At 37.4% G+C, this 22,518-nt stretch overlaps 1 protein-coding gene across 1 annotated transcript in view; it reads right to left on the reverse strand.

Annotated features, from left to right (window-relative positions):
- Positions 1 to 2,466, reverse strand: part of LOC149791134 (uncharacterized) — a 58,147-nt gene extending 55,681 nt beyond the window's left edge. Inside the window, exon 1 of the mRNA XM_089973289.1 lies at positions 2,206 to 2,466. Coding sequence (XP_089829415.1) covers positions 2,206 to 2,443 — 238 coding nt within the window. The 5' untranslated portion in view covers positions 2,444 to 2,466. The remainder of the gene's footprint in view (positions 1 to 2,205) is intronic.
- Positions 2,467 to 22,518: the final 20,052 nt, after the last annotated feature.

The raw sequence follows: 22,518 nt of genomic DNA on the forward strand, positions 1-22,518 counted from the left end.
TATATATATATATATATATATATATATATATATATATATATATATATATATATATATATATATATATATATATATATATATATATATATAAGTGCCCAACCCTCCAGACTCGCAGTTAGTGAAAAGAGAAATGCAAATTAGTGAATTTGGAAAAATTATATCACGACACAAGCACCATCAACTTTGATGGTCAGTATCACATTATACGAAAATTCCAAAATAAAAATAAAACGTTATTTAGATGAACAAATCAATTTTGGGAAATTTTTATTTTTTACAATTTGTACAGTCTTTATTCTTCTGGAAGGAAGAAAGTCCCATGGTCAGCAATGAAAAACAGGGATCGTCAGCCAACCAGAAACATGTTTTGTCTGGTTTAAATTATATTGGAAGTTTGGTACAATATATGTACAAGTGTAGAACAATATATGAGTGAGTGTACTAAAAGTGAATTAGCTTCCTACACATACACAGGTTGGTGTTAAATCCTGATGCAAAAAGTGGCCAGCAAAAACACTGCTAGTGAGAACACAGAAGAGACTTACGATTACCATGCCTTGTGATTTTATTATGAATGGTGTAAAAGAAATCAACAAAATACACAAATCTAACCTAAATCAGTCAGAAGTGAAACAATGATCATAGTGACCTACTTCTGAACAGAACATATATAATACAGAAATGCATTATTATTCTGAGCAACAGACCACATACATTCCAATTCTATAAACGTTGTCAAGCATGAGACAAATACAGAAATGGAGACATTCGTGACTAAACATCTAGCTACGAAGACCCCTTGCGTTCACACCTACTCCATAATCATACAAGGAAGCATGGACCTACATCATAGCTCATGCAGTGTTTCATTTCTCAATACATCAGAATGTGGGAGTTAATCCTACTCATGTTCACACCATGATAAAGCTCCACAATACAGTGCTAAATAGCCACAAACTACCATTCTCAATAAACAGACAATCCATGATAAATCTCTACAGTGTAGTGCTAAATAGCCACAAACCACCAATCTCACTAAACAGGCAATCCATGATAAAGCTCCACAGTGCAGTGCTAAATAGCACAAACCACCATTCTCACTGGACAGGTACACCATGATAAAGCTCTACAATGTAGTGCTAAATAGCCACAAACCACCATTCACTAGACAGGCACGCCATGATAAAGCTCCACAGTGCAGTGCTAAATAGGCACAAACCACCATTCACTAGACAGGCACACCATGATAAAGCTCCACAGTGCAGTGCTAAATAGCCACAAACCACCATTCTCACCAGACAGGCACACCACGATAAAGCTCCACAGTGCAGTGCTAAATAGCCACAAACCACCATTCTCACTAGACAGGCACACCACGATAAAGCTCCACAGTGCAGTGCTAAATAGCCACAAACCACCATTCTCACTAGACAGGCACACCACGATAAAGCTCCACAGTGCAGTCCTAAAATAGCCACAAACCACCATTCTCACTAGACATGCACACCATGATAAAGTTCTACAGTGTAGAGCTAAATAGCCACAAACCACCATTCACTAGACAGGCACACCATGATAAAGCTCCACAGTGCAGTGCTAAATAGCCACAAACCACCATTCACTAGACAAGCACATCTAGTGCATCTCTAATGCAGAGGGTACAGACTGACATTACTGACATTTTAATAACCAATACACAAAGATTATACATGAAAGGACAGATGTCACAAAGATTGATAATCAGAAAACATTTAAAGAATAAATTATCTTAATGTATCAATCTCAAAAGATTCTCCACTTTGCATCAGATATATTTGACAGCTAAGATTAATGCATTTTCTAGTATATCAATCACAAAAGATTCTCCACTTTGCATCACAGAAATATTGGACAACCAAGATTAATGTATTTCTTAGTGTACCAGTCGCAAAAGATTCTCCACTTTGCATCACATAAATATTGGACAACCAAGATTAATTTATTTCGTAGTGTACCAATCACAAAAGATTCTTCACTTTATCACTGACATCACAACTGGAATCTGAAGACCGACCATTATAAATTTACATCTGCAGATGCTAACATCGATGGTAGAACTTCTCTCTTTACCTGAAAAAAGTGAACACAATGTAAAAAGGATCAAGGTGTCTAACATGAATAGAGAGCAAAGTTTCCAGGATGAAAGGAGAAATCCAATAATTTTACCATTTTTCCTCAAAATCCATTCATGGCTGGATAATGAAACATCACAGCAATGTAAATTGACATCTATGCCCTCTGTGCTGCATCTTTCAGAGATGTTGACATCCTTTCCAAGAAGCCGTTTGATAAGGGTTGTCTTTCCAACACCAGAATGTCCGACAACCATAACTCGTATACTGTAAACTTTCTCCTTTCCATCTCTTAGTGCGTTTTCAAAAAGTTGGATGGACCTGTCATCCATGTTCAAAATTTCTATGGGAATTCCTGTGCCTGTAATTGATGATCAGTTGCATGTTACTGACATGCAAAATGAATAAACTAAAATTATGGGTTGAACCTCCACTTTGACATTTGGGCCGATTGGGAAGGACCCTGATAATAAGGCTCCACATAATATTTATGTTTCCAGTTTCTTAACTTAACCTACTTTTTAATGAAGACCCCAATACATTTTTCTCACTATACAAATAGAAAAATGAAAACAAATTATTTCTGAAGGTTGCAACCAGTCCAAATCCAATTTCTTTCATTGGTAATAGTTAAAGACATTATGTTGATCAAGGCATTTACTATTACCCCTATATATTTCAATGCCTACTGGACAGAGACTAGAAAGCATCATTTAATAATGACCACCTATGCATCTTATGGGTGAAAGGATTCATCAATATATTAATGCGTAGATACTTTTGCTGTACTGATATACATATCGATACAAGAGATGGAGAATCTAACCAAAACAGTATCTACTATATGCAAGCTATTTTTAACTTCAGCAGTAACTGTTAATCATCTGCCTTGTTACTCTTTAAACTGAGAATTCACTTGAGACAGCTGTTGCAAGCACAGGCACTCATCTTTCTTAGAAAAATGAAAAAGACTTGACAACAATCTCTCACCTTCTGCAAATTAACACAAAGTGATGTTGTTTGTAATCTGCACACCCCCCACATTCCATGCTAATTAGTCATCCCAACAGCATTGCTCAGCATAAAGGAGATATTCCAAATGTGTTCCACATGTAAAATGAAGTACTTCATTCACCATTTTATAGCCACCTTTAAGCAAAGTTTATTTGTTGATTTGTATCTTGTCTACTTTGGTATATTAGAAATCTACACTACCAGTGTGTCATACAGTAACATATATTGCACTAAATTCTCATTGGTGATTATTGTTTGTTCCAGCCCAGGGTAAACAATAACCACCAATCCAAACAGGAAGTACTTGCAGAGCGACTTTTAAACTGAGGATCATACCTGGGAAAGTGGTAAAGATATATCGGATATAAATGCTGGATGAACTCCCTTTCATCATATGTCGTTGTTGTTGTTGTGGGGTTTAACGCCATTTTTCAGCTCACGATAGGCTATACATGGTGATCAGTATTAATGGTGGGGGAAGAACTAGGTAAAACCCGAAAGAACCACCGACCCAATATAAACTACTGGCAAGCTTTCTCATTTACCAACATTGGCCGAATCCAAGACTCGGACTCATGCAGACAGAGGTGAGATGCCATTGATCTGCTACGGAGAGCGTTTTAGACCACTCGGCAACTCGGGGTTCAGCATATGTAGAAACTGAATGTACAAAAGGCAGAATACCATGCCTAACTTAAATACATACAATTTAAAAGCAGAATGCAATTTTCGTTTATTTTCTCAGACACTGTAGCCCTGTCAGATCATGTGCTACAAAACCATATCTCCCTATCAAGGTTGAGATAACCTGAATAAATAAAAATGAAGGCAAATGAAATTAAAAAGTAATGATATTTTTGTTATCTTTCTGAACAAGGAAACAAGGGAGTGATGTACTTAAAATTCTAATACAGCATCCTGGAGCAAATAAGAAATCTTGCATAGTAGTCAGTAAAGCCCTGATTCCAAAATGTGAAATGCTGCCTAGTATGTATAAGCCCCTTCAGGCAGAAGCACATACATGTACCAATATTAATGCACAGATAAGGAACAGACTACACTCAGGAACAATCAATAGATTAACACAAATAGCAGTGACATAATTTAAAGAGTTTGATGTCATTAGAGCTCTAACAGAGTGAACAGGAAAAGAGAGATATTGCAGTATTTAGTAAATGCTGAACTATGACCATTTCCTCATCCCCTCCTTCTTTTCTACTCCTCTTGTGTTTGTAAAAATGGTGATAGCTCTCCATTTACAAATCCTGGCAGCACCACTGCTAAAACCGTACATTGGGAACATATTTGGAATGTCTCTTGTTATGCATAGATATTTAATTAGTGACTGAACTTGCATAGAGGATACAAATAATATTAGAACAAAATCAGGTGTGTGTGAGTGATTATGATTTTTAATGTAGCTTTAACAATTTTGCAGTCATATTACTACACTGTCTGCACTCTGGCAGTTTATAGTGATGTCTAGCACTGGGGCATCATGTTGCAGACATGTAGTATCATGTCCCACCCAGTCTCATTATCCTGACACCAGGTCAACCAGTCTTAACACTAACCTCTTAATGATGAGCGCCAAGCAAAGCAGCTGCTAGTACCATTTTATAAGTCTTTGGTATGTCTCAGGCAGGATTCAAACCCGCATCCGAGGTGGACGCTCTAACCGCTAGGCCATCAGTCCAAATGAGGATGGAGGCATATTTCAAACTACTTACCATGACATCCAATGAAACGTACATACCTGAAGCACTGAACTATCTGACCGTTCTTCCAAGGTGTAGGTGGGCTAACATACTGTCACCTTGGTTACAAAAATGGGGCCTACCCAACCAATGTATCTTTTTAAAATTTTTATTTTTGTTATGAGTCTACACTCATTTCACTGTCAGTACAACAGAGTGCTGATCATGATTTGGTTAAAGAATGCATTGAATGGTTATAAGTTGGTAACCAAGTCATGCTGACAAAGGTTTAGGAACTGAAGAAAGGAAAGTGAACACACCCATATTGCATTTGCAGGGGGAAAAGAACATTGCTTAGTATTTGATAGTGGTGTTCAACCAAAAATATTAATTAAAATTACTATAACCTCAGACAGTTCATATTAGTTTGAGAATTGCGTTCATAGTGACGTCAAGACCTATCTTGATGAATGGAAAATTTGGAAAATGCTGCCCTAAGACAGAATGATTATTCCTTGGCTCTCAAAGTTTGATTTGTCAGCAAGTCTTCCTCTCAGCAGTTTTTTGATACAACATCATCTCATTGTCATATGCAAATGTCCAAATGTCAATCTGGCAAAACTTTTAGAAATCAATCTTCTCTCAAGACTGAACAGAAATTATTATCTCCTCTTATGTCAGCTTAATGCAAGGAGAAGGGGCACATCATTTCTGATTGTTATATTAGAAACATAAGCAACAGAAGTATGAGCTCTTCTAAATGTGCTTATTTCTAAGAGGACAAAGTAACATTCTTGCATTGATATACAAAATTTACCAGTGACCATTGTGAATAGGTGAATGCAGAATAAAGGTGGCCATAACAACAGGTCTTACTGTAGTTAACAACTGGAGAGTATTAGGTCATAAATTAAGTGGTGATAAAATTTTAGGAGTTTCTAATTGCACACTCGCAGTCTTTTGAAGTTTTAAAAGAACATTTCCACTATGTGTGCACTTGAGCAAAAACTATCTGAACAGGGACATGCAGATATATTAGAGGAAAGTCTGACATACTTTGAATGAGATTGCATCACATCAGACAATGAACACAGTGAATATATTAGAGGAAAGTCTGAAATACGCTGAACAAGATAGCATCACATCAGACCATGAACACAGACGCTAATTATATATGAAATTAAAAGTACTGATTAACTGACAGGTGGATGGTGGAGCTTCCAAATATGTAACAACTTTATTACAGGTCTGGTTCATTATATTTTATGGAAGAAAAGACCAAAGATTTTATTTGTCCTAAGAATGTCAATTCTAATTAAAGTACATACATTAAAAATAACATGGCATTTAAAGAGTTGGTATAAAGCAAATTGATATGCCAATACTACTGGTATATCAAATTGTGATCCATCCATGGCGCAATAATACGCATATATAAACATCCTTTATAGTGCAGGCCTCTAGATCAATGACGAATTTCTACACATTCATTAATCATAAATGACATAAAAATAACAATAAAAAGTATTAATAGTGCTGTTTTCTAAATGAAATTAAAATGGTACACAATTTCATTGGAATCTTTTCTTTTTTTCCATTCCCCTCACCCCTCTCTTGCGTAAGGGATAAAATAAGCAAAAATCTGGAGTGAGAGAGAAAAACATGGCACTGGACAAAAACATAAAATCTGAACTTGAACCAAGTTACCTACAGTACACTGGTTTGTCATAATGGTATGTTTACGCCTTCCTTTGGGATCTATCTGCAGTGTTCACAATATCAATGATACATAGTTGCAATCACAGTTGGCACTAGGTCTAGATGTTAAATGTGTCGGTTATAAGGCACACAGTCATAAACCTATTATAATGTTCTAAAACTTGATCACTTTATCTGTCTCTCTCTTTGGATTATCGTAGCTAGATACGCGTGAAAATTCATGAAAATACGGGCATTGGGGATTTTCGTTTGTGTAATACGACGATGTCTCCAGACCTATGAATGATGGTAATGTTAGTCAAGAAATCCAGAGGAGATAGAGAGCAGTGGCATAACTAGGAAGGTGCAGACCACACCAGGTGACACCATCTGAGGGTGACACCAAAATGACTGTCGATAAAAATTTCAATTTCTGTGCAGGAAGGAGATCTATGGGGTGACACCACGAGTTACCGCACTAGGGGACACCAACACTAGTGATGCCAGAGAGACAGAGAGAGAGAGAGAGAGAGAGAGAGAGAGAGAGAGAGAGAGAGAGTTTTATAATTTTTAGAAATGTTAATTAAAGCAAAATAATTACTAATGATATGACAACAAGGATAATTTTAACTGTTACGAGACTGGTTTGTTTTTTTAGACTGTTACCAACAAAGTGACAGATGATGTGATCTGTAACATACTTATAAAGACAGTTTTAAAACTAGATCAATGGTTATTCACAACATGTTTTTGAAAATGATGAAACTGTTTCACATTTACTTCAGAACATGAGTGTGATCTTTTAATGAAAATATAAAATAATTTAGAATTGAATGTATTTGTGACTTTCTCCATATGTATTTACTATTCGCATTTGTCATCCCCATCTAGAAGGGCCACCCTCATTTTAAGGCCACTTCCCTGTTGCAATAGGTGTGGCCTTATAAAAGGAGGACTACTGTAGTATTTAATTGTGAAATCAGAGAGTGCGAGAGAAGGAACTGGCACAGATTTCTCTCTAAATATTTATGATTATGTTATTGTTTTAAATAAAGTGATATGTACAGATAGATTGATTGTTCTTTATGTCAAAATTCAGAATAGATTTATATGAAAAAGAATTGGTTTTCTTTTCTTCAAAATAATTAAAAATCTTCCTTCTTTTTGCATATATTAAACAGTAAAAATTTTAATTAAATAGGTTACCAACGCCTCTAGATTTGACGCATCATTTGTAAATACAAGTCCGTGTCTAGCCTCGAAAATACATTACGCACAAAAAAACTGTGCCCAACGTCTTTAAATACATTTGGTGTAATAAATAAAAACAAGTATACGTCTGATTCCTTGGTATAACTGTTTGTTTTGTCATAAAATGAGTTTTTGTTTGTTTATGAACTCAGTTTATACCGTAGTATTGCCATTATTTACATTTCTACAGACTCACGGCCGGGAAGAGATACGGTCCGTGCTAGTAAAAGATCGGTTCAAGAGTGTCAAATCTAATAAAATACAACGAAATTAAAATGAATACTCACTATCCCAACAGAAAACTTAAATTACTGACATAATCTATGAAATGGATAAGTTAGATTAATCCTCGACAAGTCAGCAAACACCAGTCAAAATTGCGTGGCCATTTCCCGCGGATTTATCAGAGTATTGTAGCAAGACATCTTTGCTGACTTTGTAAATAGTTCCGAAAGCTAACCTGTTAAGTGATAGAGGTCACACTAGGTCAGTGTGTTTGTCTAATGGTGCCGTAAAATGGAGAGACGATCTGATAAGGACCGAGGCTGACTGGTGTGTGTTCTCTAGGCAGTGATACTGTTATAGGCTTCAGATGTAAGGTTAATGACCTTGTGATCTTGGAAAAGATTGTCATATGTCACTGTCAGGAACAGTTATAGGAGGGATAGAAAAATCTGAGAAAATCTAGAAGTCAAGAGAGTATAACAGAGTCCATTGTAAGATCTAGACAGGGTTGCATTCTACATAAATTGGTGGCAGCGGTGGGATTATGTTTTCGTAAAGTAGCTGCAAACCCTGGAAAATCTTAAGAATAAATGAAAATGGCGCAATCACAGACATTCTCGTCAATGATGGACGAACAAGAAAGAATTAATCATGAAATTCGGCAACTGGAACGTGACAGAGAAGAAAGTACACGTAGGACTATCGGAATTGAACATCAAATAACGCCATCGAGACCCCGGGAAAGAAATCAAGCACCCCAAAGAAGATTAGAATTTTCGGAACAAAATAAACTGAAACGACCACTTGTAACGCCACAAACGTTCGACGGTTCCACACCACTGATGGACTTTCAAGCACATTTTAGTACATGTGCCGGGATAAATAAATGGACTCAAGAAGAGAAAGGGCTTTATCTAGCAGTGAGTCTCAGGGGTCAGGCCCAACAGCTACTGGGATCTGGAACTCCAGATTATGACAGGCTCATGGATTCACTAGAAAGAAGGTTCGCGCCAAAAAACCAAACGGAAATTTACAGAGTCCATTGTAAGATCTAGACCGGATTGCATGCTACACAATTTGGTAGCAGCGGTGGGAGCACAACTAAAAAGCTGCCTTAGAATGAAACATGAAACACTTCCAGATTTGGGACAAGCTATACACCGCCTCGCTTCCCAAGCATATCCAAAGGTGCCAGAAGAATTACTCGAAACACTGTCGAAGGAACAATTTATCGATTCTTTAACTGTCAGCGAACTTAGGTTAAGGATACAGCAAGCACGCCCTAAAACCCTTGATGAAGCCATTCAGATTGGAGTAGAACTCGAAGCCTTTAATAGAGCTGAGCTTCAGCGAAAGGATTTGGGAAGATATGCACGAACCGTTACAATATCTGATGCAGGGATAAGTGATATCCAGGAACTTAAGAAAGAAGTTGCGGAACTCAAGATATTACTAAAGGATTTGAAGGCAAAATCTGCAGGGAAAACCGAAACGAAGGCAAGATCTTGTTACAAGTGTGGAGAAATAGGGCATTTCAAAAGAGACTGTCCAAAAAACAAGCCCAAACTGTCGGAAAACTAGGGTGGGCCCACCCCAAGTGCCAGGGGTGGGACTGTGATTCCAGGCCAAGAAATATAGCTGGACAGGCAACGTTGAAAGATGCTGGGATGTACCTTCCGGTATCTGTACACGGAATACGTGTCAGCTTCTTAATAGACACAGGTGCTTCGGTTACCATGATAGCAAAGGGTGTCTATGAGAGGATGGCTCCGGAATATCGACCTCGGTTACATGAGGTTACTGGGCACGTTCTGTGTGCAGATGGGAAACTGCTAGAAGTAGTCGGGAAAGGAAAGTTTGCCTTGTCGTTCGGAGGAAAATGCCACGAGCATTGTGTTATCGTTGCAACGATGGGCTTGACAGCAGAAGGAGTGTTAGGATTGGATTTCCTAGAAAACGTAGGAAGCAAAATTGATTTTGTGAATCACAGTTTAACTATTGGGGACGCCATTTTATCATACGATGTGATCAAATCAATTTCGATGGAGTGCGCTAGAGTGGTGTTATCAGAGACGATATCGATCCCTGCAAGGCACGAAATGAACATTCCTTGCAAATTACAAACAGAAGGGGACAACCAAGCGTTTGTTTCGATCGGGGTTGTGGAACCAGATGAACGATTTGTTGAAAATAAGCAACTTCTAGTAGGAAAAGTACTTATTAGGGCTACATCCGACGATGTCATTCTTCTAAGGGTCATGAACATTACCGACGAAACAAAAGTTGTCCATGCTGGAACTATTATGGGTCTGTATGTACCGGTGGATGACGATGATGTTGGTGATGTTTCTGGAGAATTATTGGCTCAAGTGGAAACCTTCCAAATGCCTGAACACCTGAAAAAGTTATCTCAAGAAACGAAAAAGGGTCTTACATTGGCCCAATGCAAGAAAGTCGACCAACTTCTATGTACGTTCTCGGGTTTATTTGCTAAATCAAAAGATAATCTTGGCAGAACCAATCAAATACGTCACAAGATAAATACAGGGGACGCAAGACCAGTAAAACAACCGCTACGCAGAATTCCGATTCACTCAAGAGATGAAATTGAGGACCATGTTGAGAGTATGTTAACTCAAGGCATTATAGAGCCATCATTAAGTCCCTGGGCTTCGCCTATAGTGCTGGTGCGTAAGAAGGATGGAACGATTCGTTTTCATGTCGACTATAGAGCAGTCAATCAACTGACTGTGAAGGTCGCGTATCCTCTACTACGTATAGAAGATTCATTGGACCGACTTTCAGGTGTATCGTGGTCTTCTACCCTTGATTTAATGAGTGGATATTGGCAAGTGGAAATGGAAGAGCAAGATAAACCCAAAACAGCTTTTATAACAACAAATGGCTTATATCAGTTTCGTGTAATGCCTTTTGAATTATGCAATTCAGGTTCCACCTTCGAAAGGCTGATGGAGACTATTTTAGCAGGTTTACAAAGGAAAACGTGTCTAATATATCTGGACGACATAATTATTTTCGGCAAAACTTTCGACGAGGAGCTAAGCCGTCCACGGGAAGTTTTCACTTGATTACAACAGGTGGGCCTTAAACTTAAACCCTCCAAGTGTCACTTGTTTGCACACGAAGTGGTATTCTTAGGGCATATCGTGTCTGAAGAGGGGATTAAAACCGACCCTGAACAAATCGAGGCGGTGAAATCTTGGACTACGCCAACGAATGTGAAGGAGCTTCGCAGCTTCCTGGGGCTTTGTTCCTACTATAGGAGATTCATAAAAGACTTTTCGTCAATCGCTAGTTGTTTACATAAACTGACAAAGTCAGGACGGGCGTTCAAATGGACTAAGGAATGTGGAGAAGCGTTAGAAATGCTAAAAGCTAAGCTAACAACAGCACCAATACTCACATACCCTGACATTTCAAAACAATTCATTTTGGATACCGATGCTAGTGAAAATGGAATCGGTGCAGTAATTTTCAAGGTTCACGAAGGTCGCGAAAAAGTCGTAGCGTATGGAAGTAGGACACTGTCGAAATCAGAGCGATCCTATTGAGTGACGCGGAAAGAATTACTTGTTATAGTGTACTTTGTGAAACATTTCAAGCCATACTTGTACGGGAAACGATTTCTAATTCGGACTGATCACAATGCATTACGTTGGCTTATGACGTTAAAGGACCCAGAAGGTCAACTGGCTAGATGGCTTGAGATGCTGGCTCAGTATGACTTCGAAATCCTACACCGACAAGGACTGCGTCATGGAAATGCGGATGCATTATCAAGGAAACCAAGCCGACAATGCGGGAGACAAACGCATGTTGCAAACATTGGAAACGACGACAAGAAAAATGCACTACAAACAGTTGCTGTAAGTACGTTATGTTCCAGAACTCATAATAACGGTACGTATGCATCGGCAGATATGGTATCAAAACTGCTGGAATCTCAGCACGCCGATAATGACCTATCCTTAGTTATACAGTGGGTGATTGGTGGCGTAAGGCCATGCTGGAATGAAGTATCAGGCCAAAGCAATGAAGTTAAAAGTTTATGGGCTCAATGGGACCAACTTGAGTTTCACAATGAATTATTGTGCCGGAGATACCAAACGTGTGATGGTAAAGCGGGACGTCAAAAGCTATTGTCCCCTATGAGCTCAGGAAAAGTGTATTAAAATTTTCTTATGATAGTAAAACTGGACGCCATCAAGGGATTTCAAAAACACTTAATAAGATCAGGCAAGGATATTATTGGGTTGAGCTACAACATGATGTTAGGGACTGGTGCAGTACATGTGAAGTATGTGCAAGAAAAAAGTCCCCAGGCAAGAAGAGAAGAGCCCCGATGCAACTCTGCAAATCAGGAAGTCCGATGGATAAATATCATTGGATAGTATGGGACCGTTGCCAGAAACTTCACTTGGGAATAAATATATCCTGGTAATTGGAGACTATTTTACTAAATGGACAGAGGCATTTGCACTGCCTAATCAGGATGCCGTAGCCATAGCCAGTGTACTTGTTGAAGAGATAATCTGCAGATTTATCGTGCCTCGTCAAATTCATTCGGATAAAGGGACACAATTTGAATCTGAAATTTTCCAAGAAATTTGCAGATTACTGGGTATCGAAAAGGCAAGGACAACTGCTTATCACCCACAGAGTGATGGAATGATTGAAAGGTTCAACAAAACGCTCGCTGTGATGCTTTCTGCATAAATAAATGAACATCAGGATAACTGGGATGAACACTTGCGGTATTTAACAATGGCGTATCGCGCAGCTGTCCAAGAGTCTACGAATTTCACTCCAAATTTCTTGATGTTTGGTAGGAAAGTGACCGTTCCACTCGATATTCAATTTGGACGGCCACCAGATACATATTCTCGAAATACCTGGGTTGGAAAACTTTCGGAAACGATGCGTTTAGCTCATCAATTTGCAAGGAACCACCTTAACCAAAGTATGTAACGCCAGAAGAGATTCTACGACAGTCGATTGAAATGGGAACAGTTCAAACCAGGTGATTTGGTTTGGGTTTACACTGCACAAAGGAAAACAGGACTTTCAAGTAATTGCTTTCTTGGTGGAAGGGACCATTTCAAGTTGTTAAAAAAACTCAGTGATGTGACATACCGCGTAAAGTGTGGATATAGGGGCAAATCGCAAGTGATTCACGTTGACAGGATTAAATCATGTTAAGTCCGAGATAACAACGATAATGAGGATATGTGTCAAAGTGATGATGATATCGATGAACATGACAATGCTAGCTACGATAATCTCAACGATACATCCAGAAATGAGGATCTACCTTGGCCATACCCTATGGAAAGTACCCCCTCGGAACACCCGTTACAAACGACACAGAATGGACGCCAAAGGCGACGCCCGGGCTGGTGGAAAGAATATACGTTTTAGATAGAAACTTTAATTCCAAAATTCGTATGAATTACTATGAACTTCAGTTGTGGAAATTTAAAAAGTTTTTTAAAAAAAGTGCTGAAAGGGATACCATTAAGTTAAAATAGGACTTATCTGAAATATTCAGCCGGATTTGCCGTGTGTGACTATACATTTAGAACTCTTGAATTATACAATAGAGCTTGAGTATGCTAAACAAAAAGAACTTTAATCGTAACGATTTTTCTTTTATAATGTCTAGTCTTATTGAATACTTTTTTTGTCTAATATATGTTGCAGTTTTAGTGTGAGGACACACTTAATCGGAGGCATGGGTAATTTGCAGCAAGGCATCTTTGCTGACTTTGTAAATAGTTCCCAAATCTAATCTGTTAAGTGATAGAGGTCACACTAGGTCAGTTATGGGGGTATAGAAAAATCTGAGAAAATCTAGAAGTTAAGAGAGTATAACAGAGTCCATTGTAAGGTCTAGACCGGGTTGCATGCTACAGTATTATCCTTTAGCGGTATGACTAAAATGCGAAAAGTTACCAAAAGTGCGAAAAGTTGCGAAAGGTTACGAAAGGTTGCGAAAAGTTACGAACAGTGCATTTAAATTTAAAGTAAAATAATAAAATAGAGAGAAACAGTTATACATACAATTTCATTTTTATAAAGGATATACGATATATAAATGTTCTAATTAACATTTTATACAATTCTGTATAGTACCTTGGTATTGAATCCAATAATTTTCTTTTATGTGTGTTATTGTCTTCATGTACAATATATGTTGGCTTTAAAAAAATCAAGTAGAGTGATTATCAGTATTAAAATTTTTGAAATATTAACATTTTATAAACGTGTTTGTCCAACATATTGCATGTTACTTTTTTTACAGGTTATCCAAAACATCACATCAGTTGATAAGCAGTTAGTGTTATAACAAAGAGAAAATACTTATTTTGTATTGGCGCTTCAAAATTACTTTCTCTTATATTTGCACACTGAGTGCACCGATGTCTATTATTGTACAAATATCTTCACTAGATAGTGTGATATTATTAGGATAGTTATCTAGAAAATATTTACACGCTTTAATGCCATCTGCATGTGGAATGTCAGTATATAGTGAATGTTACATCTAACGATACCAGGATTGATTTATCAGATAGCTGTGGAATAGATTTCAACTTTATAATGAAATCAAAAGTATATTTAATGTATGAAGGAAGCGATTTCGTTAAAGGTTGTAAAACACTAAAGAATTATGAAGCAAACAGTAAATGTGAAACTAGTTGCAGAGAATTATCGGCGTTTGTGGCTTTTTTAAATCACAATTCTAAACTTTAAAATTATATATATATATATATATATTATATATATATATATATATATATATATATATATATATATATATATATATATATATATATATATTTACCGACCCAATTATTTTGAATTTTATTTTCAGCTTCAATTAATACTTCTGTATCACAAATTAAATTATATTGTGCAATAACTCATTCTACACAGGGTTCAATATATATTTCTGTATATAAAGTATTTCCAGAAAGATCCTTTTTGCAAACGGTATCCTTGACTTACTTATCTGCTAAATGGATCGACTATACTTTATTATCAGTTGCAATTAGTATTTCTGTTTCACAAATGAAATTATAATGTGTAATACCTGATTTTCAAAATTATTTAACATATGGTTTTAATAACGAATATTTATAGGTTCTAATAGTAAATGGGGTCCTTTTCACAAACATGGTTTACCCTCTGTAAAATTCACCCAACTGCTCTTACCACGGATTGAAAGGTTTCAATCACTACTTCGATTTTAAGAAATGTAAGAAGAATTATAAAGTTTGAAAAGGATATTGACTTTGAAGTCTTTATGGAAGGAAACTGCATTCGTTTGCATGGTGCATGGACACTCGTGAAAAACAAAAAAAAGTTAAAACATCACTGCCATTAATAACAACATCCGAAAAAAGAAAAACAATTTAAAACCAAAAGAAAAATATTTTTAAAAAATGAGAGACAATACTTTACATAAATACCCATGTTTAAAATTAAAATATGTGTGCTGTTTTGAAAGAAATCTACAAAATAAAGATTTTCGGAGCACTTTTCACAACCGTTTTAACTTTATTTTTCGATGCCAAAATCAAGTTTTATAGCTGTTCGAAATATGTATTTACACACATGCTAATGAAGATAACAAAATCCTGTACTATTACTTACTTTTTTTACATAAAAAATGTCGAGAAAATGACTTTGTTGTAACTTTGAGCAACTGCAATTTTGGAACAAACAAGCTTAAATACTCAATTCAAGCAACTTTTCTCGTCTAAGCTTACATTAATGTTTTGTATTTTTCCCAACGTTCTGCTGTAATTTTTCGTAACTTTTCGCACTTTAGTCATAACCCTCCTAGAGATGTTGCGTTCTACAGTAATGCCCGAACAGCGCCGAAAAAAGGGCAGTCACGCTTCCGGTTTCCGGAACAACAAAAATTTAAGACTCTTTCCAGACTTTTAGGTAATTTTAGAAATTGTCTAGACCTTTCAAGGTCTAGAAAAGTAATTTCAAATTTAAGACTATTTCCAGAGTTCGAGACTAGCGCAGGAACCCTGCCATATGAGCGTAAAACGGGAAATGAGCTATTCCTTGTTCGGGTCATGTCACAACATTTAATACAAAAATATTGCTCATTTAAGAGTTCAATCTTGTTTTGTCTGAGTGTATCGTGACATGAACTGTCAGTTGCCGAATCATCACGATAAACTTTATAAACCCACAAGAAACGTCTTAATTGAAATTCATTAATTCGTATTTATTCTCTCTATATATTTGTAATGTTATTTCCTATCAGTTTTAGAACCTTGTTTGTGTATACGCAGGTGTCTGACGTTTTATCAATAAAGTACGGCAAAATCTCTCACAATATGAAATCCCCTTATCGGTAATATAAATAAACACAAAGAGTGCAAGCGCGACCACAACCCTTCGCTCGATTCTACTTTTTCTCACATGTTTTTTATCACTTCAGAATCGCAAGAAGACTGAAAAACTACATACGGTAACCAACGCATATCTCTTAAATGACCATGTCCTCAATCCAATCTGGCGAATTAACCTTAGTCAAAATCCCTTTCTAGCTAAATCGGCTGGACGGAAGTAGCGTATTCTTCCTACCCTGCAGTAAATATGCGTAATAACATGACAAAATTAATTTCACAAGATAAAATGTTTATCTTGCTTTTGTATTTCAGATTGTATCATTTTATAATTTTATTTAAATTTCCAGAACAGAAATATGCAGTCAAAGTTCTGATAGTAGAAATAACGGTTGATGATGTCATCAACCGTCATAAATTTCCCTAACATTCAATGATAACACAGATTCTGCGCCGTGTTCGGTACAACTATTAGACCCTAACGCATATTTACTGCAGGGTAGAAACTGATAGAATATGCTACTTCCGTCATGTCGATTTTGCTAGAAAGGGATTTCGACCATAGTGGTGAAAATAAAGGTTAATTCGCCGGATTGGATTCAGGACATGGTCATTTAAGAGATATGTGCTAATGCGTTACTGTCTTTTGAATGCATATGCGTAGTTTTTCAGTCTTCTTGCAATCCTGAAGCAATAAAAGACGCATGAGAAAAGTTAAATCGAGCGAAGGGTTGTGGTCACGCTTGCACTCCTTGTGTTTATTTATATTACCGATAAGGGGATTTCATATTGTGAGAGATTTTGCAGTACTTTATTGATAAAACGTCAGACTCCTGTGGTGTATATATGTAGCTCTTATCACCGTATTTCACCTGAGCGTAACGTCTATCCCGACAGGCAAAATTTGCACGTTTCTGAGCCCATAATTTCAGTTTGGTGCAACGCAGAAAAGTCAATGATGGCTTGATTAGTCAAAAAACATGTTAGGAGTAAAACAAGTCATAAAGTATGGTAGTGCACCTTTAATAATGGAAACAGCAGAAGGAAATCGATTGTCATGGGTGGAACGAAGTATTTGTAAATTACTTCACTTCTCTCTTATATAATATGTTAGACCGGGTCCAATGTCAAAATGGGTCATGGGGTAATCTGATGTACTTTCGTCCCTCTGTATGATTTTTTCTCCTTCAGATTATTTTTTTTTTCTCAACCTCAAGCCCACGTCGACCACCTGTGTTTTGACTTGGCCAGATAATTCTTTTACAGACAAGTGAGTAACCAATTTTCATTTCTTTAAATCTATTCATTAAAGTTTAGGCTACATGCAAGGGCTACTTGTAAGTGAAGTTAATACTATTGGCACATAATTATAGCGATCATAGTGATTGGGGACCAACAGTCAAACAACGCAAGACATCGATCCTGATGGTTATGCTATTTGAATAGCAGGTATATCACCCACGTAGTCCTAGTACAAAGTAAGAAATATCATGTTACTGTATTATGTTTTTGTGCTAAAAAAATATGTGATACGCCTTCCATTGTTGGACTATCACCCACACAACCCTACCAGGATCAATGTCTAACAATGTAGAACCTGAGTGGGTTCGAGTCTCCGATTTGGCCAATGTGGGCATGTGAGAAAGCTTGCCAGTATCGTTTTGTGGGATGGTGGTTCTTTCTGGGATTTTCCTGGGTTCTTTCTCTACCATTAATACTGGCCGCCATGTATAGCCTATCCTGTGCTGAAAAATGGCGTTAAACCCTACAACAACAGCAATGTAGAACTATCAACTACCCAACCCATATTGTAACTATCAGGATCGGTGTCTTACATCATAGGACCATCACCAACCCAACCCAAATTGTAACAATCAGTCAGTGTCTTACATTACAGGACTATCACCCACCCAACCTACTTTGTAACTATCAGGGTCAGTGTCTTACATTGTAGGATTATCACCCACCCATCCCACATCGTAACTATCAGGGTCAGTGTCTTACATTGCATGATTGAGAGTCCAATTAATATAATGTTAGTCTTTGAACTGTTGGTTATATTTTATTTCATTACATGTTATTGGAATGTAACATTAGATGTTGGACTTGACCTTGTCAGAAATTGAGTTAATTTCTGCTCCACTCAAACTGACTTTTTATTATTGTATTCTGTGTAAACAACTAATACATAGCTACATTATTCTCTATGTGTATGGTTTGAAATCAGTATTATTATTAATAGAAGTAAATATGTGTGCAGTATTTGGGTCGAGGTTTTGGATTTCTTAAGTCAATTATACATAACTGAGGCAGTGGGTGAGTCACAATTGCAAACAGTAATACCATTATTCCAAGGAGAATTACCTCCCTGGAAGTGTTTTAGTTTCTTAGTTGTTATAAGTGCCTGTATCAGATTCTAGCAGATTATAATTGTTAGTAGTGACACCAGAACATTATTCCCAGCATTCTGGATATTTGATACCAGAGACTGTCAACAGAAGAATACATCAATAGAGCCACCTCCAATCACGGGCATTAAAGTGGACACCATCTGGGTCCATACAGATACTCCGAAAACCAGAAAATTGACAAAAGTTAATTATACTACTAGTTTCTTTAGCACAAGCAAGCTCAACATTGTCAAACGAGTCCTACGTCCATACTGTGAGCATGAAATCCATCTAGGTCTGAAACGGGGAAGCGTCCCCCCACCAAAATAAGTGTCATTCCGACACACACGAATTGACAACATAACTCAAGTAACTCAGCTACAATTAAATTAGGATCCAGATATCCTATATCGTTCTCTCCCAACTGTATAAAAATAACATCTGGAAAGGGCACCAACCTTGTGGCCTTCTGTAAAAAATCACGAACACGGGCCCCCGGGTGCCCATCCATAGTTATTGTAAGATCTCCTGACTGATGGCATAATGCTGGAAGCCAAGCGCAATGTGACAACCTAAGAATGAAGCTATGTCCAACTATGTGTAAACGCATAATGAATATCTCAACACAAAGATTTTTTCACCTAAATAAGCCCGAAATACAGATTCTGTAAATGAAATACTATACCCTCACCACCAAATACACTAAACTAGGTAAACATTGTCAATCCTCGCTGGACAGGTCCAGCTCCAAAACCAACATAACAAAAGAGGCCCCCATGGGGACTCCTTAAACTGAAATTTTCCTATCCCTTTTTGACATTTCTCTTATAACAGAATAAACAATTTCATAGTGATGTGGGGCCCAAGACAGAGAGTGTAAATAAAGTTTCTGTCTTGGGTCTCCCATCATTGAAGAAATTTTTTCAAAATTTCCCAAAATCCGATATTTTAAACACTACTCCCCCTCCTACCAGCATAACACATTAATGAATGTTACAAATTACGAAAATGTGAATAAGTGTTGCAATAATAAAGGAAAATCAAAAAGCAACAGAAACAAAAATTTGATTAAAGATAATGCTAAGGCACAAACAAATAAAACATAAAATACACAGCACCAAACCACAATACCACCCCCCTTCTATATATGCCATGGCATATATATTACAGATGCAATACATACACTCACTATACAAAACAAAACAAAACAAAAAGACACTTATTATTTTTGGGAAGTTAGATACAAAATAACTCTCAGAAATTTGACCAAGCTAAGCCATCCAAACAAACAAACGACAACAAACATCACACACAAAAAAAAAGAAGAAACATTAGATACAAGACTCTGGCAAAGTAACTATAGCACTAAACATGTTACTGGGAACAGGGAGGGAAATTAGCCCAGGGTTAAATAGCCTTTGGGGTAAGAATACGACCCTTATTCTGAAGCTGTTTTGTTAGAAATCAGGCCCAATGTCACTGACACAGGGAAGAAAATACTTCAATCAGCTTCCTAGGGATAATTGAAACTCAAAAGATTTGATAAATGAAAGAAAGATCAACCCTGTTAAAAAAAAAAAAATTATTGCATTATTGTTTTCAAAACATCAACACATACAGATTGTACGGGAAGACAAGGAAACTTATAGCATACACACTTTTAGAAAACCATGGTGTCACTTCAAGTACTCTAACCAGCCATATGTGCTGGGATGGGGCCATGGAGTGTCAACGAAACTAAAACAAGAGCAGAGTGATAGAGCAGGCAGTTTTTAGCTGGGCTTGGTACTGTAATGAACACTGATTTTCTAGTTTATGTGAAGATTTTAGCTTTATTTGACATAAAGTTGTAGGACCCTTGCTTGGTGTTTGTGTGTCCTTTGAACCGGAATGTAACATTTTAGTGGGTTTGAATGGGAAATGGAAATAGAGAAATTAAGATTAGAAGTGAAGCGTTTGGAAATTGGGTTAGAAAGAGTAAAACGTCAAGAAAACACGACTGAAAAAAACATCTTCAATGCCATTTAAAGTAAAGCTACATGCATATGACCATGAACGAGGAGAGGATATTGTGACTTTCCTAGCAGAGTTTGAATTAACTGCAAACCATGCTAAGTGGTCTGATGAGTTGAAAGTATTACAGCAATGAGCTCTTTTGACAGGTGAGGCTAGATATGTTGCAACGCAAGCTTGTGGCGATTACCTGGAACTCAGGAAAGGACTGATTGATCACTTTGGAAAGAGACCGCATGAACATTTTATGGCACTGTTGAGCATCAAGAAGGAAAGCACTGAGATGTATCGTGGTCTGATGGCCAGGATTGATCAGCACATAAAGCGTTTCTTGGAGGATCGTGATCCAGTTATTTGTCTTTGTGAGGAATATTTATTGAAAGCCTTGCCACAAGACGAAGCACAGTGGATTAGGAGGAACAAGGGCTTTAGTCCAGTCGTAGAGGCTGCAGAAGATTATATTCCCACCAATTTACAATAGCAATGGCAGAAGAATAAGTTTCGTCAATATATATATATAAATAGTAACAAGATGAATAAGCATAACTTACATCAGGAAGCAGAACTAACATCGACAAATGACCAGTCCAAACAGAATAATAGGCAGTGTTATCAATGCAAACAATGGGGACATATTGCAAGGTATTGTCCAACAGATGACATGAAACATCGTGGCAATCTAGCAACTTGTTTTGTTAAGCCAACAATTGATGAAAGGTTTATTTCAGAAACAGGATGTGTGAATGTGTACGAGATCATGTTTGTGAAGGACACTGGATCATGTATGACCTTGATAAAAGAAGATCTTGTTGATGAGAGTTGCAAGCTGGAGGGGCACAAGGTTACGTTATACACAGCAGTGGGTCAGCCATTTACCGCACAGTTGGCTGCGGTAAATGTCAACACTACGTATTATAAGGGACCAACGCAAGTGGGTCTTGTTTCAAATTTAGCTGCTGAAGCCCTATTGGGGATGGATATACTTAGCAAGAAAGGGTCATTTGTTGTTACAAGGTCGATGTTAAAAGGACGCGACGATGAGAGGACTGTGGAAAATACTGACCAATGTGAGGATGAGGGTAAGAATGACGTTGTCAACAACAGCATCGAGACAGAAGATCCTGATCAGCGTGATGGCATTGAAGTTGACAAACTTTCAGCAATGAATGCGGACATGTTGTCGAAACTACAGATTGTGGATATTTCACTGCATAGTATTAGAGAGAAGTCCTTTGCTTCTCATGAAGAGGCTGAGGAAGAGCCAATGACATTCTTCTGGGAGAATGATATTTTGTGACGGAAACGGCAATCTGGTGATGGTTCACATAGAGGGGAGCAACTATTTGTACCAGTAGGATTACGAAAAATGGCGATGGAGCTGGCACATGATCGACACCTTGCAGGTCACCTGGGTGTGGAGAAAACAAAAGAGAAGCTTCTCCAATCGTTATTTTGGCTGGAATGTGTTCTGATGTAAAAAGATATTGTGCATCGTCTCATGAATGCCAGATGACAGCAAAACGGACTGCAGGTGAGAAAGCACCAGTGGTTTGCCCACCAGTGATAACAGAACCGTTCTCAAATATTGCAATGGATATTGTAGGACCATTATCCAGAACGAAGGCTGGACACAAATACATTCTGAAGGTGGTTGATGATGCAACGAGGTATCCGGAAGCTTTTCCTTTGAAGGTTATGGAGGCAACGAGTGTAACTAGAGCACTGA

Source organism: Sinohyriopsis cumingii, chromosome 10, assembly GCF_028554795.1.
Source record: "Sinohyriopsis cumingii isolate HCF-2022 chromosome 10, ASM2855479v2, whole genome shotgun sequence".
In the NCBI taxonomy this organism is placed as follows: Eukaryota; Metazoa; Mollusca; class Bivalvia; order Unionida; family Unionidae; genus Sinohyriopsis; species Sinohyriopsis cumingii.